This window comes from Onychostruthus taczanowskii, unplaced genomic scaffold (assembly GCF_017590055.1).
Source record: "Onychostruthus taczanowskii isolate IOZ18803 unplaced genomic scaffold, ASM1759005v1 scaffold16, whole genome shotgun sequence".
Taxonomy (NCBI): Eukaryota; Metazoa; Chordata; class Aves; order Passeriformes; family Passeridae; genus Onychostruthus; species Onychostruthus taczanowskii.
In genome coordinates, this window is record NW_024498795.1 from 13,934,956 (window position 1) to 13,959,949 (window position 24,994).

At 37.1% G+C, this 24,994-nt stretch overlaps 1 protein-coding gene across 6 annotated transcripts in view; it reads right to left on the minus strand.

The window, feature by feature from the left end:
* The window catches only part of TRAPPC8 (trafficking protein particle complex subunit 8), a 52,236-nt gene that overhangs the window by 18,354 nt on the left and 8,888 nt on the right, over positions 1-24,994 (minus strand). For 3 of the 6 annotated variants that reach the window (XM_041399276.1, XM_041399275.1, XM_041399273.1), the window contains 19 exons: positions 22,151-22,240; positions 20,633-20,807; positions 20,086-20,239; positions 18,880-18,961; positions 17,183-17,430; positions 15,961-16,076; positions 14,549-14,699; positions 13,132-13,232; positions 11,567-11,672; positions 9,898-10,029; positions 7,630-7,854; positions 6,502-6,610; positions 5,565-5,759; positions 5,249-5,379; positions 4,570-4,602; positions 4,108-4,182; positions 3,287-3,413; positions 2,092-2,249; positions 878-1,320 (listed from right to left, as the gene is read on the minus strand). In XM_041399276.1, coding sequence (XP_041255210.1) covers positions 878-1,320; positions 2,092-2,249; positions 3,287-3,413; positions 4,108-4,182; positions 4,570-4,602; positions 5,249-5,379; positions 5,565-5,759; positions 6,502-6,610; positions 7,630-7,854; positions 9,898-10,029; positions 11,567-11,672; positions 13,132-13,232; positions 14,549-14,699; positions 15,961-16,076; positions 17,183-17,430; positions 18,880-18,961; positions 20,086-20,239; positions 20,633-20,807; positions 22,151-22,240 — 2,851 coding nt within the window. The remainder of the gene's footprint in view (positions 1-877; positions 1,321-2,091; positions 2,250-3,286; positions 3,414-4,107; positions 4,183-4,569; positions 4,603-5,248; positions 5,380-5,564; positions 5,760-6,501; positions 6,611-7,629; positions 7,855-9,897; positions 10,030-11,566; positions 11,673-13,131; positions 13,233-14,548; positions 14,700-15,960; positions 16,077-17,182; positions 17,431-18,879; positions 18,962-20,085; positions 20,240-20,632; positions 20,808-22,150; positions 22,241-24,994) is intronic. The other 3 variants (XM_041399278.1, XM_041399277.1, XM_041399274.1) reach the window with 1 other exon arrangement.

The following is a 24,994-nucleotide window of genomic DNA, read 5'->3' on the forward strand; positions in this document are numbered from 1 at the left end:
CTTTTCTGCTCCTCACCCCCCCCCACCAGCAAGCAGGCTGGGGCTGGGACAGGGGGGAAAAAAGGGTGGGAGAGAACACATTGGGATGGCTGACCCCCAGGTGACCAACAACAAGATATTCCATACCACATGGTGTTATGCTCAGCAACAAAAATAGGAAGGAGGACAAAGCAGGGCCTGACGATGTCTTCCCAAGTAATCATTACACATGATGGAGCCCCCTTTTCTGAAAATCTGCCTGCCCACCAGAAGTAGTGAATTAATTTCTTGGGAGTGTTTTAGCTTGTGGTGTCAAACTCGACTGGATTCTCTCGAGATTAAATTAAACTAAATTAAACTTATTTTTATAAGTTAAATAGTATAGTTGTATAGTTCCAAAAAGGAACTATACAACAGCGTGCAAGTCAAACTTGGTATTTAACCCCTCCAAAGGGAATATCCTTCATCACAATACAATTAGTAACTAAATTTTAACTAACAACAAAATCCTTCAGTCAAGGTAGACAAGATTTTGTTTTATAAAATGTAGAAACAAATTTAGTTATGATTTTTCACCCTATACCTTAGAACAATGTGGTTCCAGAGGAACTAAATACAAAGGTTGTTTTAACAGAATTTCATTAACCCTCCTTCTATTAATTTATTTTAATAATTTAGTATTTACTACTTCAATAGAGGCAGCATAGGCTACCCAATTTCCTATGGAAATTAGATCATATAGTAGAAAAAACATTGCTTAGAATAGCAGGTAATAGACCATTGTTCACATCATCACAGTGACTGAGAGAAATTCAGTAATATTTACTTTTACCATTACAATCACAGAATCTAATGTGTCTAATAAGTATGACAGAGAAGGTAGATTAGAATAACTTACCACATTTTTGAGTGCTTTTTAATACTTTCGTAGTAAAACAAGAAGTTAATTTCATGAACACCTTCTTCATCTGGTCCCCGTAACCACATTGGCAGCTGCACTGAAGCTCCAGGAAGAAGAACAGCATCAGGAAGTGGAACCTGTATTACTTCAGGTGAACCTCCCGTGCCAACCCCAAAGTCTGCAGAAGAAGCTGAAGACAGCAGTGCTGTTCGCACAGAGGTAGGATCTGTCACAACAGTCTTGTAAGCACTACAGTTCTCAGAGGCTGAAGGACTTAGTGGTGTTAAAACAGCAGTATTTCCACCAAAAGTGAAAAATTCTGGATGCTTGGACACGACCTTCAGTGCAGTAAGAGGACACTTGCTTACGTTCACAAATTCTACATACGCTTTTCTGATTTCTCCACAGAGAAGTCCTGTAGGAAAATTTATAAAGAACACCTGTATGGGAGAGAAAATGAAAAAATAAAAACCTGAACACTGAGCCAAGTTGGGAATGCCATGCAAACAACCATTAACACAAGGTATACTGCTGCCTAGAGCTTCCTGAGGAGAAGTGAAGAGGGAGATGGAGATCTCTTCACCCTGAAATCCACTGATCAGACATGTGGGAATGGCTCAAAGCTGCACCAGGGGATTGTTAGACCGGACATTAAGATGCATTTCTGTATGGAAAAGGTGGCCAAACAGTGGAATAGCTTCCCAGAGAGGTGGTCGATGTCCCAAGCCTGACACTGTTCAAGAGGCATTTAGACAAAGCTGGACTGGATGATCACTGTAGTCCCTTCCCTTCCAGCCAATCCATCCTACTCTCTAGGCCCCTGTCATTAACCAGTTACCCAGACCATTTTTAATAACCCTACAAAGGAAAAGCGCTGTATTTTAATTAACCAGCTGGAGTAACTTTTCTAGATGAATGGCAAGCAAACAGAAAAAAGCTCCTTTGCCTGTTCCTGTTTACTTTAAAATCTGGCTACCAAAGGTGTTGCAAACTAAAATTCTAAAGGGAATATAGCAATTCCAGAAGGATACTAATTTTGAGGCTTCAAGTTTCAATTAAAAAAAAACCCACACAAGTTTGTCACTGACAGATCAGAAATTACCCAGAAAGATTTAGGCATTAACAAGATCCAAGCCGCCATTGCTAGAATTACGTTTATAAACTGCATTCAGCTATTTTCTCACAACCGCCAACAGGAAGTAGCTACATACCTCTAACAAAGGCATTTCTTCTGTAATAATGGGATCTAACCGTCGATCAGGTCCATATTTAATCGATGTTTTTTCCTCTTTTGTGTTATTAAGTCGAGGTCCTTGGATTTCTAAATCTTGTCTTCCTCGTACAGATAACCCATTGGAAACAAACTTTCCTGAAAAAATTTTAGAACTTTCGTTTAGTTGAGGTTTTTTTAAGTAATTCCTGACTTTGTCTCTAAGAAATGATCCAAAGCTCTCAATCCAATTTCAAAAGTTAATTTTTGATATTGAGCTCATGCAGTGTTCATTGATTAAGAAGCATCACCAACAAAGAACTATTCAAAGCTTACAGTCACGTAACACATGGCTAGCTCAAGTTCCAACAGCCAGTTATCCATCATTGTGGATTTACTCTGCCCTTCAATAGTTTGACTACAACTGGAAGGGAAGCGGCAGACATAGTGCATGAAGTTGATGCATTTACTTCCTTTCTCAATTTCTGCCAGGCTGGAAAAGTCACTTAGAGGATTATTTCCTTTAAAGACAGCCACCACTCTCCAAATGGTTTTTATTCAAAATGTTTCCAGCCTCTAAACAAGCTTCTTTTTCTTTCCGACACTTTCACACATTTTCATCTCCATTTCATCTAGCAACTAAATTCTGCATGTGAGAGACAGTTTCAGATGAATGATTCAACAAAACAATTCAAGTAGCATGCAATTAATTGTCAATTTATATAGTAATGTAAAGGAAAGAATTCAAGATGCTAAACAAAAAACCTATCAGCCAAATTTAAATTTAGAAATCTATAAAAAGAACTTCAGTGCAACATTTAGCCAAAAGCTGAAAGTTAACAATGCAAACAGATGCGGAAGAAAAATCAAAAGCAAGAGAGTCCATGGAAGTTCTTACAGATTCAACACAGCTTACATGGAATATTTACATTTTGATTTTTTTACTGGTTTCAAAAATTCAGCAGATTTAAAAGCAGCAATGAAGTATGGATCTGGCATCCTTCCTTTTGGGATTCCTACAAGAGCCAATTTGTTCTTTTCCCATTTCAGTTGTTTCTCTTATTTCTACATCCCTACCTGACGGAAGGCCGCGTGTCATGGTACTCAAACACTAGACACTAGAATTTAGCTCTATTCTACAGAAGCCATGTTTCCTCCTTCCAGAAACACACAATTTAAGGTAATAATACACTTACCTGTCTGTAATCCAATAGAAGGATCTAGCCCATCTAATGACACAGCACCTTGAACACTGCCAAGATTATAAACGACTCCCAGAATATGTAGCTCCCCTGTTTGATGGGGAAAGAGCTTTAGTCTTGCCTGTGGAGATACGTTAAATTTTTGTTGTTGTTGCTACTAGAAAGAAGTATTATTACAGTTAAATGTCCAATTGCTAAACACACAGCTACACTTACTTTATAGCTGTGTCAGCTACAACTGCAACAGCAAATATAGACAATTTACTAGATTGAAAATTTCATATACACAGAATTTACCAAACCAGTTCACAGCTGAGAAATGCCCATTACATTAGAAAAAAACTTTTTAAAGTTCACTTCTACTGTGATTAACAGGGGCAGAATCACAGAATGATTGAAGCTGGAATGGACTTCTGGAGGTCATCATGCTCAACTTGCCTGCTCGAGCAGGGCCATCTAGAGCCAGCTGCCGAGGACCACATCTAACGGGCTCTGAACATCTCCAAAGATGGATACTCCACAATCTCTCTGGGCAGCCTGTGCCAAGTGCTCAAAGCACCATCACACTTACAAAATAAGTAAGTGTTATAAATGAAGCTATAAATGTTTCCTGATGTTCAGGAGGAGCCTCTTGTGCCCACTGTCTCTGGCCCTGTCACATTTATACAAATTGATAAGATATGAGGTTCTGGAATTTCTGATTCAGTTCGTGTTCTGTCAGTTTAGTGTTAAGTTCAGATCATAACAAGTCTGAAATGCACACTCACTAAAGTTCAAAGCTGAAAAGACTTTTTAAAACATAGTATAGTACTTACCACTTTTGTCTCCTCACTATTAATTAAAAACTCTGCTATTGCTTCAGTTCCTACCATATCTTCATCACATGTACCCTGAAAAGAAGAAACAGCTCTTTAGATACTATTACTCCTAGGCAGATAAAGTGCCATAAATAATATTTCCAATATCCTTCCTAAAGTGCTCAAGGGAAAAAAATTATACAAATTTCCAAACAGTTAGGAAAAGCAAGTGCTGCATGCTCAGCTTCTCAGCATTTATGAATTTCAAAAGCAGCTTGAGAGATCAGTAAACATTTAAGAGAAATTTAAGATTTAGCGCTGTGAATTGGAACCATTCCCAGTCTGTTTCACGGATATTCACAGAAGTATTTATCACACCATTAAAGTAGCAGTTCAGATCAGAACAGAAGGGAAAGTATATGGTAAGCCTTGAGAGTTAAACTATGTAGAAACACGTTTAGAACTTTGGTAAATACTTACAGAACCTTTAGAGATCTCTGTGTTCCCAAAGTTCTGGCCAGGAAAACAAATTATTGAGGAATTTACTGTACTATTCAGTATTAGAATATATTAAAACCTTTAAAACCTGGATATGACAACAGTCCATCAGAGCTTTTGTCAGCATTAGTTGAAGTATTAAGTCAAACAGTAGCACAACAGCTCATCTAAAGTACTCAAAACATGAATTTTTAATACAATAAGTTTTCATTTCTCTTCTAATCAAGATACTAATATGTTTCTATGTCATATGAGCATAGTTTTTAGAAGAAACATTTCACTATGTCCAGCAGCTCAAATAAGAAAAGGGTATTTGATAATCTACCTACTGACACTCATACTGGCAAGTCAAGGCTAGTGTGATTCAAAATAGCCGTGGTACATATATAATGAAATCTTGTAAGTATTTTGTTTTGCATTCAGCTTTACAATACACATTAGAATGTTTTGCTAACTTGGATGCTTCATGCCCTACAGACTTAGGAAAATCTAGATAACATAAAAATTATTTCAGTAGCCACTGTTTTTCTTGCCTTTTTTTTTTAGTTTACTCTTAAACCTTCATGTTTAATGTTTATGCTTAAACATCTTCATACTACAAAATTTTGAATACTCCAGACCTGCATCTCTTTGGCTTGGAAAAGGATGAAGCTTTCTTTACCTGCTCTTTTGTTTCTCCATCATGCTTTGCACTGAAGTCTTTAGGTTGAAACTTCCACAGCAATGAAAGGTCAGTCAAAAGAAGCGGAACTTTCAGAGGATTTCGGAAGGACACTTCTACAGTTATTGGTTCTATCAAAAAAGTGCAAGAAAATAATGACAACAGGCTTTCCCCATCACAATCTGAAGGCTATCTCAGAATATTCACATAGAAATAACTTGCATGAGAACAGTGGCTCAAATCTCCAAGACTGGAAATATGAATACAAATTTATCTAACCCAGTTTATTTCTGAAGTGTAAAAATCTTAACTTTACCTTCTATGACAGCAAGTGGAAATTTGGAGTTGTCTGAGTAGCGATTTAAACAGAACTGCGTTGGTTGAAAGTTTGAAGGTATTGTTCCTTTATTTATCACAGACACAACCTGCTCCTCGAGCTCCTTCCACTGTTGTGATGATTCTGAGTCATACTCCTGATCCAGGCTTACGTGCGTAGCTGCCTGCTTTTCACCTGCAGAGAGAAAGGTGGGCTTAAAGGCGAGAACGGCGATGTGCAACAGCTGCATCAGAGGGTTTCACTGGCAGTTTGGTAACTATTCTTAAAATATCTAAGTTCTAGGTCACTACCATTCTTATGCTATAATTGATTTTTAAAAGTGAATTGCAGGACATTTTGAAATACACACATGGAAGACAACACTGAGAATAATTTGAGTACAGTTCCATTCAGATACCACAGCATTCCAAGATCTTAGCATGCTACATAGTATACTCAGGCTAAAGTTAATTTTTACTTTATAACTGACTACAACCCCACAATACAGACTTGGGATATAAAAGAATTTCCAGTCAGCTTTCTTTACACTCAGGAATCAGAATGTTTCAAATATTTCATCCTAGAGGAAGTTAACTGTAAAGCTCATTTGCAGCATCGCCACTAGCATCCAGAATTTACTACAGCAATAATAATCCCTTTCATGAAGTTCATTACAGACTTGCATTGAAGCTTTCCAGGTGTGAAAAACAGTGACAGTCCGGACAACCACATACACAGATTTCATATTTACACAGAAAGTCTGAAAACATCCAGCCAGCAGATACTAAGATCAAGCTTTTATTTTGAAATATTTTTAAGTTATCCAGTCACTTGAGTTTTACATAATGCCAGACTTCTTTTAAATGGCACCAACTATTACATGTATTTTGGTTCCTTTAGAAAGGGTCTTGAAACTGTTTACTTAAAATTTTCTAACCTTCTGCTGGTCGTCGATCATGGCCAAAGAAAACACGAGTTGCTGAGCTGTTAATATATGGTAAAGGAAGCTGTGGTAAGGGACCATCAGGTGACAGCTGGGTTGCATTCTGGAGCAAAGGATCAAGAAAACAGTGTCACGTACATCACCAATGGTTGAATAAGAAATCCAAGTTAAAAACACTCAATGTTTGAACAGGGAGTACATTTAAGATGAAATAAATAATTTCAATTAACTGTTTAACATAGTTTTGGTTTTTTTTCTTTAATAGGAGTTTGAAGTTTGTGAAATCCTTATAGGAAAAGGAGAATAATTATTTTAACCCTGAAGCCTTAATCACTACCATGGTTGCATTGCTGTTACCAGCTTTATTTGACACAAAGCTTGACTCTCTAACTCAGAATTTGATAAACTGTATCTACTATCCCAACACCATTAAACAAGACTCTCACCAAGCTGAGCTATGGATTCAAATACCAGCCTTTGAGTAGGGTCTGACATAACTTAAACACCACAGAAATTCTGTTCATAAGCTTTAAAAGACAGTATCTACATGGCTGCATATTGTGTGGCAATATCAGCACTAAACACCCCATGATGTGTATGGTATTCTGCAATCCAGAATCACCCATGAACTTAAACACAACTCAATGAGTCACTTGATCCATCAAATTCTATCCTTATTAAAGAATGAAATTCACTATATAGATAATGACAGAGCTACCTAGTCTTTATTAAACATGTATTACCAAAAGCCCTCAAAATCATTACAAATTGATCAAAACAGAACAGATCCATTTCCTCTACATGACTATGAAACTTATCACAACTATAATTCAGCTATGACCCTCAAAAAGAAGACTTTATTGTAATAAAAACACATACATTACTGCGATAATAACCCACACTTATACCCATCTGTGAAAGTACTACACATGTGAAAAGCAGCGTGTGCAGGTTTTTTTAAGTCTGAAGTAAAAAACTGAACACATCAACTAGATTAAAAAAAAGAAAAGCCCAACTCTGGAACAAAGTGGATAAAACAGAAAATAATTTAATGATTTAACAGAAAATTGGTGGTAATAAAATTACTTATTACTCAAGAACAGAGACAAGGCAGTCATTTACCTTATAGACATAAAGATATTCTCTTAAAAAAGCTCCTTGCTGGGCTGGAGGTTGTTTACTGTCATTGATCAAAATATGCCTGAAGGCAGACACAGCGTTGTCCAGCTGACGAAGCGTAAAGGACTGACGACCGATGGTGAAGTTAATGTGGTCTTCTGCAAGAGACCAACCCTTCCCTTTGTACACCTGCATGGCTTGACAGTAGCAACGTAAGGCATGTTTCTTCTGCAAGAAAAAAGGTAATTTGTCAAATTATCCCGTTATCCACTGACTGTAATTATAACATTACGAAGACTGAACAGTAAGTCAGAAAAGTACTTTTTACCACATCCCTGCCACTATGTGAACTGTAGTGTTTCAAAACTGTGCCTCAGAATCTGGTCAATACTAATCTAAGCACAGAAGTGCTTGTTCCTACAGTACAGAGCCTGGCCTCCAGATTAAGTTCACATTTTCAAAGACTATAGCAACAGGCAGTAAGTTAGAAAAACAAGTAAGAAAAGATTACTTTTTAAACAGTGTTTGAAGTTCCTTTAGGACTGACTGCTAAAGTCTACAGAGCTCTACTGCCAAGCCTCAGGACATAAGCCAGATTTAATACATTTCATTCCACCCACCCAGTGTGATACTTTCAGCCAGCTGTTGCACAGTATATATGTATCTGGGACAAAAATCCATGCCAAGAAAACCAACAAAACACAGCCCTAAACACAAGAAAAATTACCAATCGTCATATCAGCCACTGGGAGCTAGTCAGCCACATAGCTCCTTTCTTGCACATACCACAGGACCCAGGCATTCAATCCCAAGTCTAGGATAGATGGTCTGATCCTAGTCAGCCACATAGCTCCTTCTTGCACATACCACAGGACCCAGGCATTCAATCCCAAGTCTAGGTATTGAACAGCTGTATAGATATTCACTGTACAGGTAAGTCTCAGCTTCTAAAAAATGGCCATACCATTCCCTTATTTACAGCACTAATGGGGGAAAAATCCAATATACATTCACATCGGTATGGTGATGACAGCAGAGTACAAGCAATAAATCCTTACCATCAGCACATACTAGTGACACTTTAAAATATGGTATTATGGTCTGCAGCTAAACAGCCTGGCTGATTTCTCTTCAGTAGCATTTTATATTTTCATACCTCTAAGGAAAAATAAAATAAAATAGCTACATTTCCTGTAACACTGAAAAAGTACTTCTTGGAAACCAGAATCCCTACAAATACTATACAAAAACAACAAAGAGAGCTGTTACACAAAGTCAAAACTTCACAAAATGCATTCACTTTCCCAGACAAAGGAACAGGATATAAAAGAATGAATACATGAAAAACTGCTCAATAGCCTCCTGTCATTACTGGTCTGTCATAACAATAGACAGGAAAACTATTGCATGAAGAAAACCAAGGAGGGGTTGAAGTACTCCTATTCTTCACATCACAGAAGCCAACAATGCAAAAATGCTTTTTCTAGTCCTTACCAGGACAGTGAGACTGAGATTGGGTAGGGTGGGAGAAAATCCACAGCCAAGACCACAGGGTTTTGTTCAAAACAGAATTTTAACACCTTGGTTCTCCTGTATTATTGTCTTGCAATAACAACCCCAGCAGCATTCAAGCACAAGCTATCTTTACAGAATGTATCCCACAACTAATGCAAAAACAAAGCACAAAAGTTTTATCCAAAAAAGTGTATCTACCACTGTTAGAGCTGCCTGCAAAGGAATGTGAATGGGAGTAAAAACAATCTGATCTGTATTGCTTTAACTGCCACTTAAGTCTAACACCCACAGAGATGCTTTGGTTTGTCATGTAGTAACTGCTCATGCACCTGCACCTCCAAAAAAGAACATGTATTTAAGTCACCAGGAAAAACAAATATCTAAATTTTTTTATTATTCTAATAAGCTAAATTTAACAAATAATTATCTCCCACAATTCACTCTTATCTCAAGAGTCAAAATATTCCTTTGCCCAAAAAAGCAAAATTACTGCGTATAAAATGAGACCCAGAAATGAAAACACATATGACTTAAGCTTCAAGTCAGCGACCTTCAGCATTACTTCAAAAACAGAGGTAAAAGGCTAGGATGACCAATCCAGAAATCATTTTCAGAAGACTGTAGAACAGAATACTGCAGACTAACACAAAAGTGTCAGAAGCCAAGCATCTTTTTCCAAGACTAATGACACACTTCACATATTTTTCAAAGTACCTAATACCAGGCATATTTTCCATATAGAAAGATAATACTTACCTGGCCTGCTTTACTAAATCTGTGGCCAGCCAATATCATATGAAATGCAAACTTTCTAACCATGGGACTTTTCATGTTTATAAAACAATGGGCTGCCTGCTCCAACAGGAGTGCACTGCGAAGATCTGAATCCTGTTTAAAAGGAAGAAAGAAGAATTAGCCTGAGTTGAATAAAACCATAAAGATAACAGTGGCCTTGTTTTAATGCTAAGAGGGACAGTAAGTTTTAAGAGTTCTGTGAAGCTGAAGATTATTTTATATGCAAACATTATATACATATGTGAGCACATAAAAATAAGACTGAAAGTATTTTTCAACAGTATTCAATACTATAATGTTCTTATTTATTCTAGTGAAGCATATATGAGCCTGTTTCAGTCTGAGCAACAAAAGAAGTATTTTCTGCTTTTTCAGTTACTCAGGCTACAGTTCCAAACACTAACCATTACCTCTGAAGCACTCCCCCACCTTTTCCCCTCTCCTTCCCCTGCAGATATTAAGGCTAAAACCAAAAAATAAGACCTCTACCAGAGGTCTTGAAAAATGACTGAAAAATACACGGAGCAATGAAACTTGGTGAATTTTTATCACATGAAACTTTTAAACCTATTGATTTCTTAATGTACCATTTCTTACTATTTTATCCTTCTCTTCTGGCAAGACACAGCTATATTACTTTACCCAACCAGAAGAGAATCTACTTGATTTTACCACAGCTGAACTCCACGCTATCAGTGATGCTCAAGTATGTATCTTGACTACAAATATACTCTGGGACACCAATATATTATTCTGTGAATATTTTCCTTGCAACTACCAAAATGCTCCACAGGCACACTATGTGGAATTTTAAGCTGTAAAATGACTGTGCAGAGCTAACAGTATTTAAATTCTTTGCTTAAATATCTTAGGCTGCTCTTGTAAACACTGGTAGAAAGCTTAAGTTGAAAGGGAAAGAATGAAGCTACAGAGACACTTGAGAAAGAAAATTACAGAATTAAACAGATTTATTCCATGCTTAAGTAGTCCAAGGAAGGTCTCAGAAGCATCACATTTGGTGCAGCTGACCATGAAATCAGAATTACTAGTCAGACTTTCCTCCAAGCTTTAAAGGAGATGCTACACTATTCCTGGAATTACATTTTCTTCACTCATTTTAAAGCAAGACAATTCCTGGGTTAGAAGCTGACCCATGCTTAACTTTCACCAATTAATATCATAGAACTGTAGAGTTTCACTTACACAGCAAGGTTCAAATGATTCATACCAGCTGAGCTACAGTAATCTCTTAGTGGCTTAAACAACAGAGAACTTTTGATTATATATGGGGTAGCATCCATTATGGCTCTAGCAAGCCATGCTAGCACTTTTAACACTTGAGTTTGTAAGCAGATGTCAACGAAAATTAGTTACAAAGCCAAAGATAACATATTTAACATGGTTAAGGAAGTCAAGCAAGTAATTTGACTAGAAAAAGAGTAACTGTACTGGTTCCTTCACTTACAATGTACACAGTTTTCTTCACTTCATGCTCTATACCTGTTCATTTGCTACCTTTGGCTAGAAAATATCAGAAGGTGAGCACAAGAATCAGAAGGTAACCTAGAAGTGTTTGGGTAAGAAAACAAATAGTGAGAAGGCAGAAACGGAAAAAGCTACTAAGTTTTACCTCACTGGTCAAACGAATCAGAAGAGCAGCTGCCTCTGAATATTTGCTTTGACTTTTTAAGATTTCAGCACTAAGCAGTACACAGCGTTCAGCCAGAACCATGTTCCTAAAGTAAAAACATGCATGTATTAATAAACATTTACAAAATAAACCTCAGAGAACTTTTTTATCTCAAATCTTACTGATTTTCTACACATGGCATCAGACTGAGGTTCTGTTGCTTATTCTTAAAGCAAAATATATGAAAGTTCATGCCCCACAAAACAACCATATACAGATTGATACATTAAGTGTCCAATCCTACTATAACAGGAACTTTATTAAAGTCAAAGCTGGAGAGCATTTTCTAGAACAGTATTGTATTTGTAAGAGTACCAAATAAAATGATCTGATAAACAAGAAGTCCAACAGCTAGAAGCAGGTTGTACTGTCAAGTTGTATCTGTGTACCAGCGCCCACCAAGCTGCTCTGACACACCCCCTGCTCAGCAACACAGGGGAAGAAGATCAGACTAAAAACCTCATGTGCCAAGAAAGGGACAGGGAGATCACTCACCGTTTAGTCATGGGCAAAACAGACTTGTTTTGGGGAAGTTGGAATTAATTTATCAGCAATTTATAACTGAACAGCACAGTGATAAATAAAAGCAGAAATAAAACACCTTCTCCTGACAAATCCTCCTTCCCAGGCTGAAGTTCACTCTGAATTCTTCTACCTCCTCCTCCCCACAAGCAAGGCAGGGGAACAGGGTAAAGGAGCTGTGGTCACTTCATAACATTTTTCCTCCACTATTTCTTCCTCCAAATCCTCCTCCCTTGTTCCAGTGTGGGGTCCCTCCAACAGATGCAGTTCTTTAAGAATTGCTCCAGCATGTATCCTTTTTGCAGTATATAGTCCTTCAGGAACTGTTTCAGTGTGGTTTCCCCACAGGTCACAGCTCCTGACAGCAACCTGTTGTGGCACAGACTCTAGCCACCTTCAGGATACACCCACCTGCTCTGGCATTGGGACAGAGGCTACAGGGTAGATCCCTGCTTGCCCATGCACCTCCATGGGCTGCAAGGGAAAATCTGTTTCAGCAGGGTCTTCACCACAGGCTGCAGGGAAGTCCCGCCTTCTCCTGACCTTGGTATCAGCAGGGCTGTTTCTCTCATTTTCTCACTCCTTTCTCACAGCTGCTGCACAGCTATTTTTACCCTTTCTTAAATGTGTTATCACAGAGGTAACACCAGCACTGCCAGCTTGGGCAGCAGCAGGTTCATTTTGGAGATGAGTGAAAACTGACGCAGCTCCTGCTGTCTTCTCACAGAAACCTTCCTTGCAGCCACCCCATTACCTAAAAATCTACCAGGTGAATTCAATGCACAAGTTTAATAAACACTCTGTTAAGAAGAGCCCAGATCTCCTTTCATGCTATCCTAAATATGTTAGTTTATCTTACTCCTTAAAATGTTACCATCATTCCGTGATCATCTGGCACTATTACTGTTCAAGGCAAGACAGTTAAGCCACCAGATCTTTTAACTCTCACTGTACAAAGATCAGTACAAAAGTAAACAACATACTTGCAGATATCTCGATAGGTCTGAATTGCTGTCTCCATATAATGAGCAGGATATGGCCTAGGAGCTCCAGGCTGAAGAAAAGCTGATACCGCTGCCATTTCCTACAAGAGAAATTCAGTAGCGTCAATGTTATGTTTTTCAACAAATCATAAACCTCAAAAGACTGAGGAACATATTTCAATAACTATTAGATTCAAGATCTTCATCTAATCAGTTACTGGCATATAAAAGTATACAATACACTGTAACTGATGAAAGGTTTAATACAACAGACTATTTATGGCTCTGCTTATAATTTGCCAGAGAGTTACACACCAGTGTTGGCAGCTGACAGTACTCCCAATATTGCACAGAAGAACTGATTCAGTACAGTTTTACAAATCCAAAAGAACTTCCTGTTATCAGGAAGATTGTTCCTGCAAAGTAGCACTACCATGTACTTTAAAATCAGGACTGTTTTTTGAGTTTTGCTTAACTGAAATTACATTAGGAGCTCCCAAGGAAACTCTAGAAAACATGCAGTCTGAACTTTTACTTCTTTTCTCATGGATTGAAAATATTACAGCAAAGATTTTCTGAAGGAAGTAAACACTAAAACTAATAGATTGCAAAAAATCTGTTATTAAGACTGCTTCCATTCATTAGGAAATGAAGATTTCTTAATATTTTTCTGCTTATTCAGATTATCCAAATGCAGAGCAAATTAATGAACTGTAAAAACAGGCATTTCAGTAAAAGTTTTAATCAAGATGCAAAGATGTACAATAATGCTTCCATGGCTCTGTGAAGCAGAGTTTCAAATTTTAGCAAGTTAACCAGACTAAAGTTTACAACACATATCTTCTAAAAAGTGACAAAATTACTCATTTTCCCCCATACTCCCATTTATCTTTTTGAAAATTACTTTAGTCATAAACACCTTCAATCTTAGGAGGAAAATATGAATGAGTTTGTGCTTAGAGTGAAATTCAGTAGCAACATACTCAAAGTATAGCCTTCAAGTTTTAAGTCACCTGAAAACAGGTACAATACCATATTTATAGTGACAGAGTCCTGAATTTCTGGCAAATAAGTATTTTGCCTAAGTCTAAAACAGGTAGTATAAAGCTATTTTATGTCTGGCTTTGAGTTATCAGTTTAAAGATAAATTTTTCTGGAGGTTGCATTCTAGGTTTTCTCCTTTCCAAATTTTAAGAATTAACTGTCCAGTTTTTATTCATACCTTTATTCCCTTCCTATAACAGCAGAAAACAAATTTTACAACACCTTAGAGTTTCCTAAAGATATGCAGCAGATTTGGGGAGACCCTTACAAATTTGGAGGTGGAGGAAAGAGATTGCATTTTGTTACCTTCAGACAAATGTTAGAGATTATTAGAAAAAGTTCACAAAATGTTCATGTTATCTGAAGTACCAACCAGTGCTCCAGCTGCATAAAGCATTGCCTGATCATTTAAGAAGTCCTTCTTTGCTGTATGGTAACAGCTATATGCAAGTTCATAGTGCTGCACCAAAAAGCACAAGTCTGCCATCTTCCGGATTTGAAGCTCTGGCGCCTCTGGTGGATACCTATAAACACAAATATTTAAATTCAAAGTCATCCTCTCTCAGCCTTGCCCCAAAACAGCCAAGAAAAGTGAATGTGCTTCCTTGTCACCACACGTAACTTGGTTTCACATCCCACTTTGACTAGCAAGATTCATTGTTGCAGTAACACTGAAAGTACACGCTCCTCTTAGCCAAGAAATACTGAATGGAGTTTATAACTACCATTGAAACTGCTCAGTCAGATTAACCATTAGAGCTAAGCAGAACTGTATGAGAAAGAAAAAAAATAAGACTTTGACTGTTCACTTGGCTTCAAGTTGTTATTTCTCCACATTTCTCTTGAAATAAGTAAGTCCACTAAAAACTATGCTTTATGCCAAAACACTGTGCAAGTTCCTGTCCTCTGCAAGCATCAATCTAATTTTTGGTTAATCCAATGCATATGACTCACTTCAGTGATAATCAAATACATTTTAACAAACACTTGTATGTCAAATGCTGTAGGAAGTGACCTACACTTACAAGTTCAAAACAGAAAGCTGGAATTAGCAGCACTTTGATTATGAATCCAAAGACACACAACATAGACATTTGAAGCTGTATGTGCATGTCAAGGACATTAACCTTGACCAGACAATGACCAAAATTATTTAGACTTCTGTGGTAAAGACAGTTGGAGAGTGTTTTTCAAGATTATACCCCTAACTCACAGAGGGAATTACCAAATCATACAGAATTAGTATTTTGGTTACACTCAAAACCTGGTTTTAGTGTATGCCAAGACACAGGTGCAGTAAGTATGAAATTCCCTTTAGTTTAGCTCTTGAACACATTGTAAAAACAATATACTCAATACTCTGCTGGAACAAATTGCATAGTTACATAAGCAAAAACACCTATACAGGGGGTTTGGCTGTAATGAGAGGTGGAAAAGCTTGTACAAATTCTTAAAAAATCCCTCATGACAAACCATAGCTTCTTTTTATGACCACTACTCTTAAAATCATGTCTTCATATTAACTTAGAGAGCTTCACTCTAAATAGAGCAGGCAGATTACTCTGCCATCTATTTCATCCCCTTCTTCTTTAAATTCTGCTACTTGTTTATTGTACATATTCAGGCACAGTACTTTCCATGATTTTTGTAACTGAAATCATTCACAACATTGCTGGTTTAGTTCACTTTGCAGAACACCATCAAACAAACACATGCTTTCCTTCCCACCCCTAAAAAGGCTACATTTGCAGTTTAGAACTAAAAGTAAGGACTGAGATTACTTACAGCAAACCAGAAGTATTCTTGAGCTCATTTATGCTTTTCTCTGGAACCTTGCTGCCACTAAACCATTTTTTAGTAGCAGAAAACAGTGATCGGCTCAAGCCTTTCCGGGATATTAACTGGAGGAAGACATTGAATTAGAGCACTACATTGCAAGAGATGTAAGTTAAACTAATATCAAAAGCCAAGTTTCATTATGGCTCTGTGAATTGATTTTTCTTCCATAAAACAATAAATAAAAGGAGTAAAATGACTAAGAACACTTTCTTAGAATTAATCTCTGACACTGAGAAAGAAGTTCATATATTTATATTCATATATTCAGAATTCATATGTTTATTTTATCTCAGACAGTTGAGGTTCACTATTCTTTCTGTAAAGTGGGGAAGCATCCATCTTAAGACCTTGAACATTTGATACACCTGTTTAAAAACTATATATATTCTAAGTAATTAGAATATCTAATTTTGGGTAGTAGTCCAACATAAAATCTAGACTACTTATAAAATAAAGTACTTCACTGTGATGCAAATACTTCAATGCATGACCTTGACTGAACATGGACATGCTATTAATGCCACTTCCAAAAAATCCTAGCTTGAGAGAAGCATATTCAGCTGCAAAACTGCTGAAATCAACAGAACTACACAATTCAGGGTGTCCCTACATTTCTTCCCTGTCAAGTAGTAACTAAAGGATACAGCTTTTTTTGCAAATTATTACTGATTAAACAAATTTCTTAAATTTAGTTGTGTATCCTGGTGTTGAAACACTAAGTCTATTTTGTTCCCCATGCCAGAATTATCCAAAAGCATAGAATATTAAGATTCAACAGATTTCCCTGGAAACAATTCACTCAGGCTTTCACCAAGAAGCCACGTTGCACTGGACCTGTTGATACACACTAGTTCTTGTTTTTTTAAAAGACAAATTAAGCAATCATGAGAAATTTTCAGTTATTTCTCTTAAATCTACTAACAGTTTTCAACAAGACTGTTGAATTTTTAGATGCAGAAGGAAGTAATACTGTCAAAACAGATTTCTGGATAACTGGATTTATACCACAGCCATTCTCCCTTGTTATAGCAAAAGTGTTTTAAAGGGTAAACTGACCTGATCATTGAGTTGTCGAATTGTTTTCTCTATGTGTGGCAAAAGTCCCCGAAATGTGAATCCAGACATTTTCCCTTGTTATAGCACAAAGCGTTTTTAAGGGTAAACTGACCTGATCATTGAGCTGTCGAATTGTTTTCTCTATGTGTGGCAAAAGTCCCCGAAATGTGAATTCCTGTATGAACTGCCTAATTCGATCATGATCTGTTAGAGTTAAACAAGCACCATGAGGTGTCCCAGAATTTGACTTCTTCGAGTCTTGAAGTGATGTAGAAGCCTTCATGTAATCAGTGCTATCCAAACTGCCACTGGGATGATCCAGTTGAAGCGGGTGAGTCTTAAAGTTATTTGACAAGCCATCTGTTCAAAGATTGAAATAAAAGCTCCAGTAAGTATAAAGCTACTTAAATATTTTGGGTTTTAAAGGTCATTTTTATTAACCTACTTCAAAGCTTCCCTTGCTCAGAACTCTGGAAAGCAAAGCAATTAGCCAACTGTTCTGCACTACAGACCAATGCTGAGCATGCAGGAGCTGAGCACTGAGTATTGCATCATTCCTGCAATTCTCAGAAAGCTCAGGGAATCTCAAGAATTACAACATGACTGAATATGTATAGTTTTGGTTCTCAACTACAGTGCAAAAAAATCCTCCAGTATGCTGACTAACATTAACAACTTGGAAGGGAAACTATGGAAACGTTAAAATCAAAATAAAGCATTCATCAAAGTTGGAATTGCAGCAATTACTACAACGACTCCATTGGTTCCATTCTCTTTTCTTCTGCTTATGTTTTAAGGTTACAAAAACAAACAAACAAAACAACACAATAAAAGAAAACCTAATTTTCATGTCCTTCCAAGCAATGATGATGTAAAACAACTTCCTCCAAAGTCCTCTTTGTTCAATGAGACGGGCTACAGACCACTATTGCATTTAGCTCTCTGAAACAGACTGAGACACTGCTTCACTCTAAGACTTAAGCAGTTCTCATACTTCAAAGAAAACCAGCTTGCTCTATCTGGCAACAAGGAAAAGCTGAGCTGTGAAAGCAAATCCTCATTGGATATTACTCACGAAATCTAATCTTGAGTTTGTAAAGTTCAATTGGTAGCCCCCAGACTACATCTGGGCTGCAAGGCCTTACAGAGATGGCAACTGTAGGGTCCCCTACGCATGCTAGGTCTCCACATGCCTTTCAGGTGAGATATGAAGGATCTGGGCCGAGGTAGGCCAGGTAATGCAGGGTACCTCACTTTTTCCCTATTTGGTAATACCTTTCATCTGAATCCTACACAGTTATCTTAATTGCTTTTAAGGGTACAATAATTTCATTTACTATCCTCTCCCATCCACAAGCCGAGTTCCCAAGTAAGTTGTTTGGAAACAAGTGTTTCCAAACAACTTACAAACTAAGCACTCCCTTAACATTTACAGATTTAATACCAAAACCAAAAACAAACTCCAAAACCTCAGCTTCCCAGTTATAGCAAAGCATACAAACCAAAACTTTCATTATTACAAAAATTGAACATTTAATCCTATGCTATTTTCACTAATTACCAGAGTTTGCAGACAATATGCTTAGACTTAAAAAATATGAGCCCAATACATCATTAGCCATCTCATTAAGGAGATGTCACCAATCCAGTAGGTCAGTACCACAGCATTTTTCTTTGAAGACACTTAGAGCATTTAAAAAACCATTACTCTTAGTTGCCTAAGAGACCATCTAATTAAGTAGTGCCCTAGACAAAAGACAGTTGTGTAAATGCTGTAAGATCAAGGTTTTCATAAAGTTACAAAAATACCTTTAATTTCACTTTCTACGCCATCTGATATCAAGTGATCAGTATTCTTGTTTGAAACAACAGTATAATCTTCATAAGAATCCTGCCAGAAAAAGAGGGGGGGGGAAAAAGTCAGAACTTGAAGACTACTCAACCACATACAAAAGCCATTAAACAGTAATTGTCAATTTCAATAAGTTAACTGAATTACTACAACAGCATGTTAGCTCGTATGTATTAAGTTCTCTAAGTAGTTTCTGAGGGTTTAAGAAACTGTCTTATTTTAAAGATGAAAGTTATATTCACCAAATGAAGCAAGTACCTTCTAACTTGCTCAACAGTCTTCCCTGTCAAAAAAAGTAACTCCCAACTCTTGCACAGCAATGCCTACAGCAGCAAAAACATACTCTCTAAAGCAGTTCCTGAATAAACTCGCACACACAAAGATCTATATTGCACAGTTGACATGGGACAGAAATAAAAAATATCTGATTAGTTTATGGTGGACTCTTACTCACTTGTCCTCTTAGCTTATAGAATATGGAATGTTTTGACTTTTCAGTAGCAGCTGATGCCAAGAATGGCTACCTAGAACACACAGCTACATTTGGTAAAGAAATATGATTCCAGAAACCTTTTAATCATGAGGAGTTATAACTCAGTCAAAAGCAAACTCAAAAAAGAGTATTTTTGGTTCTAAAGCCAAAAATACAGATATTTATGGCAAACTCAAAACACACTATCCCTTGCAATCTTAGCAGATGACAGACCAGACTAGACTCACAATAAGTTATTACAAAAACCACACATACTCCCACGAAACACACCCAGACTATTCAGTGAAGTACAGAAGACCCAGGGGAAAAATTTAAGACTGAGGAAGACAAATAAAAATGAAGGTAGAAAGTTACTATGAACAGGACACTTCTGAGGTTACTTCCTCTTTCAGCTCTTATTTCTTATTTATTGTCTATTATTTCTGTGCTCCTGTCAGTCTATCTCAGTCCAGTATTTCAGTGCACCTTGCTGTCAACTTAAGTAGCACAGAGGACAGTTCCTACTGAGAACTCATCTTATGCCCTCACAAAAAGTCACAGCTGTGTCAGAAGTGTCTGGACTGCCTACTCAATCTGTAGAAACACATACATAACACTAAGGTGAAACTTAATGCAACTAAAATGGACTTTCACAAGCACGATAAAATCTGTTTTTAGAATACTGTAATACCTGGTTCTGGATAGTGTTTTTCTGAAGGTACTGACTCCAAGGATCTGGTATCTGTTCATCTGCTCCTCTGTTAGACACCCGAGAATTTATTTTCAGCAAATAGCAACCCTGAGTTCCATATCTCTGTTTCATCTCTTCATAAATGGAGTCAGCTCTGAAACAGTAAAACAACATTTATCCTGTCTTGATATCAAACTAACTTTAGAGTGTGTACTGCAACAAACTATTTTAGACTATTATCCATAGTGCTTAAAAGGAAAATTCTCCTATTCTTGAAACAATCCATTATGCAAGAGTAAAACCGAAAATCTTTGAAAATTAGTTCATAAAGCTACCAAAGAAAGCACCTACCCCAAAAGCTGGGACTGATTAATTCAATTTTACATGAACAAAAGAAGATCTAAAAATAATACTTTCAAATATCTGTCTTGGTAATAGCATACTGGCTGTTGGATCCTGTTGCATGTCTAACCTCAACAGAATTTATCAACACAAACATTTTGGCCAAAGAGCTCATCTGTAAGCTCACTGAAGGCAGATAACCCACCTTTGTTCTTCTCCTGTGCTTACATCATGCAGTAACACATAATATTTGAGTGTGTTTGGTATAAACCACTTGGGATATGAGTATTCACTACTGTGCTGAATCCGATGTTGTTCTTGGGACAGCTTCAGGAACTGCTCCACAGGGTCAGGTTCACTAGAAGAAACTACCAGCATACCTGAATTCATTAAGGACATATACCCAAAGAACACAGGGACACCACTGATCACAGAATAAAACAGGAAGTGTATAAAATAGAACACATTAGTACAATACTTCGGCATGCAAAACATGCTATCACAGAAGTATGTGCAATCAGAATTTGGCCTTACTCTCAATAACAAACAATCAGTTAACTAACATCTGTAAAATGAGATGTAACAGGAGTTTGCTCAAATTCTGACAGTGAATCTAAGTTTAAGCTCCTACATGATAGCCAATTTAAGATTTTAGATATAGACCAGATGTTCACATAGCAAACATGCAGCTGAAATTCATCCCCACTGTATTTTAGCTTTCAACCTCCAAGGAGAGTTGGGGCTTTAAGCTATCACCTGAACAACAGTGATGACCAGCATTCATAAACACATCAACACCACCTGGGTAAAAAGCAGAAGTGTTCAGATTTTTACCTCAATGCAACTACATAATCATTAATAAGGAACATCCCACCCTGCTACATCTACTCACCAAATCAAAAGACATTACTTCAGAGAAGCCAGAAAGCAAAGTTATAATTTAAATGTTATTAAAATTCAGAAGCCAGAATCATTATTTTGCAAAGTTAATTCTGCACTAGTGTGGCCATTATAATACGTTACCACTATACTGAAATTATAATGTTCAGTACAGAATTTGGAACAGTGTCATAAAACCTGCAGTATCATAATTACTGTAAGCTTAACACCAGCTACATCATGAAACAGTGATTATTCTCAATTTCCCTGTAGACAAGCAAATTGGGCCTAAGCTTTGGTAAAAGAAAAAAAAAAAAAAGAAAAAAAAGTGAAAGCATTCAGGCATCATTCCAGTCTTTCCAGACTTCTTTTTATCCAGCATAGCTCAAAGTTCACCAAATTTCCAAAATATCATCTCCCCAGCCTCCACCACTCCATCTGCTTACAAAAAGCTATTAAAAAGCAACAGATGCATCCCAAACACACATTCCTCTGCTGTAGATAAGCGATGGACAAAAGATACCTAAAGAGCTACAGCAGAAAGTGTCTTAGGATGATGGAGTTTCATTTACAGGTATTGGCTTTGAGCTCACTTTGACACAAAAAGAGCGTGTAGAAAAGGAGAAAAAGCCCCAGTACAAACACTACAAAAAAACTCAGGCCAAACAGTCACAAAGAAAACCCTGACGCCCTTAAGAAATCAGTCTGTATAGTCAGACATAGTGGAAAAATACATAGGCTTCAAATCATAATTGTGAAAGAGTTACTGCAAAATTTTCAGTGTCTCCTACATTACATTTTGTAATAGCCTTCCCTGGAGCGGCCTGTAACGTTCAAAGGATACATGCAACATAGTGGTTTAAGAATTCGTGATCAGATGCAGGCATGGACTGAAGAAAGCATTCTCTGTAAGACTCAAACCAAGGAGTAGTAGCTGAAATACACAATAAAACAGGACAAATTAGACTATTGAGTGAAAATTGTTTATCCATTAATGAAAAGGAAGTATGAAAGACTACACCTGAAAGTGAAGCCCGCAAACTCTTGACAAGGTTTGCATGGCAGGGGAAAGAGGAGGGAACAGTCCAAGGAGAAAGTATTTAGATGCAACACAAGTAGGAGAAACAGTAACACTTGAATCAAATCCTGTGAAACTGAATGTGAAACTGAAAAGCACCTTAAGCACCACATTGCTCACCACTGAAGGCTCACATGTATTGTGTCCTTGTTAAATCGACTACTCTTTACCACCCCTTTAAACACCCAAACACTTGGCAAAGAAAGAAATAAATTCTTCTAACAGTCATTGAATTTCTGGGCCAGGTATGTAAGAACTGACCAAGAAACAAAATTCATTTTTGAGTATGTAAAGGAGCTAAGGATTACCAAAACCCCTATGCTGCCTGTTTTCTACAAGTGTTGACTTGGCTTGACAGCAGTCCCCTTCCCATGCCTTGCTTAAACAAACAGTTCAGCTGGCAAAGATCCAAAAAGATAAAACCTCAGATCCAAGTTGTGCCATTAATGCCTAATATTTTAACCTGCCATGTTCAATACCCTTTTACAAGAGGGATTTCATTTTCCTAAGAGTAACAAATCAAGGGAAACAAAGGATGTCTGGGACATCAAAAAAATGTGAACATAATATTGTCCATTTCTTTCCACTCCAGCTATAGGTCAAACAATGAACTATTATTTCTTCTTTTAAGCATATTCTATTATATCTTTACTCTCCAACTCCTTTCCCTTGAGTGGAAAACAGACTCCAGAGCAAACTCAATTCACTTTCAATAACCTGATTTCACACTGAAGTAACTGGAATCCAGTGTCATGTCACCTGCAAACTAGAAAACAGTAACTAGTAGAGAAAAAAAATCGTTAAGAAAGTCTGAAGGTATTTTCTTTATATGACCCTAAAAAATGCACATCGCTAGACTTTAGTAAATAAAAATAAAATAAAAGTAAATAAAAATTTCTAATGTGTTGTAAAGCTCTCATGCACCCCCTCATAAAAACCAAGCCAAACCACCACTCTGATTTCTTAAGCTAACTTTAGGAAACACGTTCATTTTTATGTTGGAATTATCTTGTATGGCAGTCATTTAATGCATTTGTTTAGCCCTACATTGTCAAGCCATCTTAGATTGGCTTCAGACACACAGAAGTCAGATACAGCCACACTTGAATTCAGTCTAGCAGTCAGCACATGTCACATTAAAAAAAAAGCCTAATAGGAGACAAACTTCCAGCTTTTGGTTACAGCTTTTGGTTCCAGCCTTTCCAGAAACTGCTCTCTGAGTACTCATCTAGGATATAAAAAGCTCTTGGCTTTACTGAGCCCTACATGCAAACATGCCAACTATTTAAATTAAGGAAAACACAGCTTGTTATTATTAAAATCAAGCCATAAGAAAGTGACTCATATTCATTTTTCCCATGTATAACAAGCCATGCAGTAACTCTGGTTCAAAGTAAACACTGTTAAACAACCTAAGGCAAAAAGTTTTCACTTCTGTTTTACAGCTGAGTCACAGCGAAATAAAAAACCATGCGTTTTTTAAAATCTGACAGTTACAAACAGGGAAGTACTACTTTGTTTTGTGGATTGGTTCCCCTGCCCTCTTTTTTCATTAGGCCTATTTAAAAACCTTGGAAACAGCCTCAAAGGCAACTGGATTCCCTCTAACACAGCAACATTAACAGGATTCACTTGAGCATTTTACAGAGCTGTAATCACTTATCACAGATACTTGATAAACATACAACATACTCAAAACAAAAGCAGTATTTGAAAAACATTTCACAACTGTAACATCTCATAACACATTTCAGCAGTGCAGACCAGCACTGTCATTCAGGTCTATACACTTGGCATTTTTCCAGTATGCTGGAACAGAATTGAAGTTTTGGCAAACTTGTTAACACATTCAGAACTTATTAAGAAAAAAAAAAAGTAATATGTCTACATAACAGCTTAAGAATGAAAAGTCTACTTAATGAAGTTTTGTACCCTTTAGGCACTTAGCAGGATCTGAACAGATACTACTGAAAGGATAGCTACTATTAACCAAAGGCATAAACTATACTAATAGATAAAAATGAAAAACATCAAAACCTGGCTCTTATAGACCCCAATGCAGAGCCTTGAGAGGTCAATAACCAATGTGGCTTGGTAGCAGTAAGTCTCATAAACTACATAAAAATGTATTAGAAAGCTTTTTTTATAAGGATCATACTCCAGAAAGAATAACAATATAGCAGAGACATATGTGCTCCAAGTACAGTCAACAGCTGAGTTCCAGCTTGAAAAGTGTTACTATCCCCTGAGAAAGACGTTCCCCAGAGAAGCAGAAAGTACATTTGAAATACAGCACAGTGAAAGTATACAGTTCCATAGGATCAAACAATCCAGTGTTTTTAACAGCATCACGTAATTTACCACCACCACCCTTACTGATTGTATGGAAAGACCAAATGATTTTGATTAACAAGAGTAGAAATGTGATTAAAAGAAAAATTAAAACAACCACCACCAACGATTTTTCAGTTAGGGGAAAAAAATGGAGGAACACACATCTACGTCCAGAAAAGTGCTGAACAGTTGTAGCAGATGGTAAGGAAAGGTGGATGGGGCACATGGAAAAGGAGTAAAGGGCAATTTGGCAAATCGGCACCAACCACAAAAAAA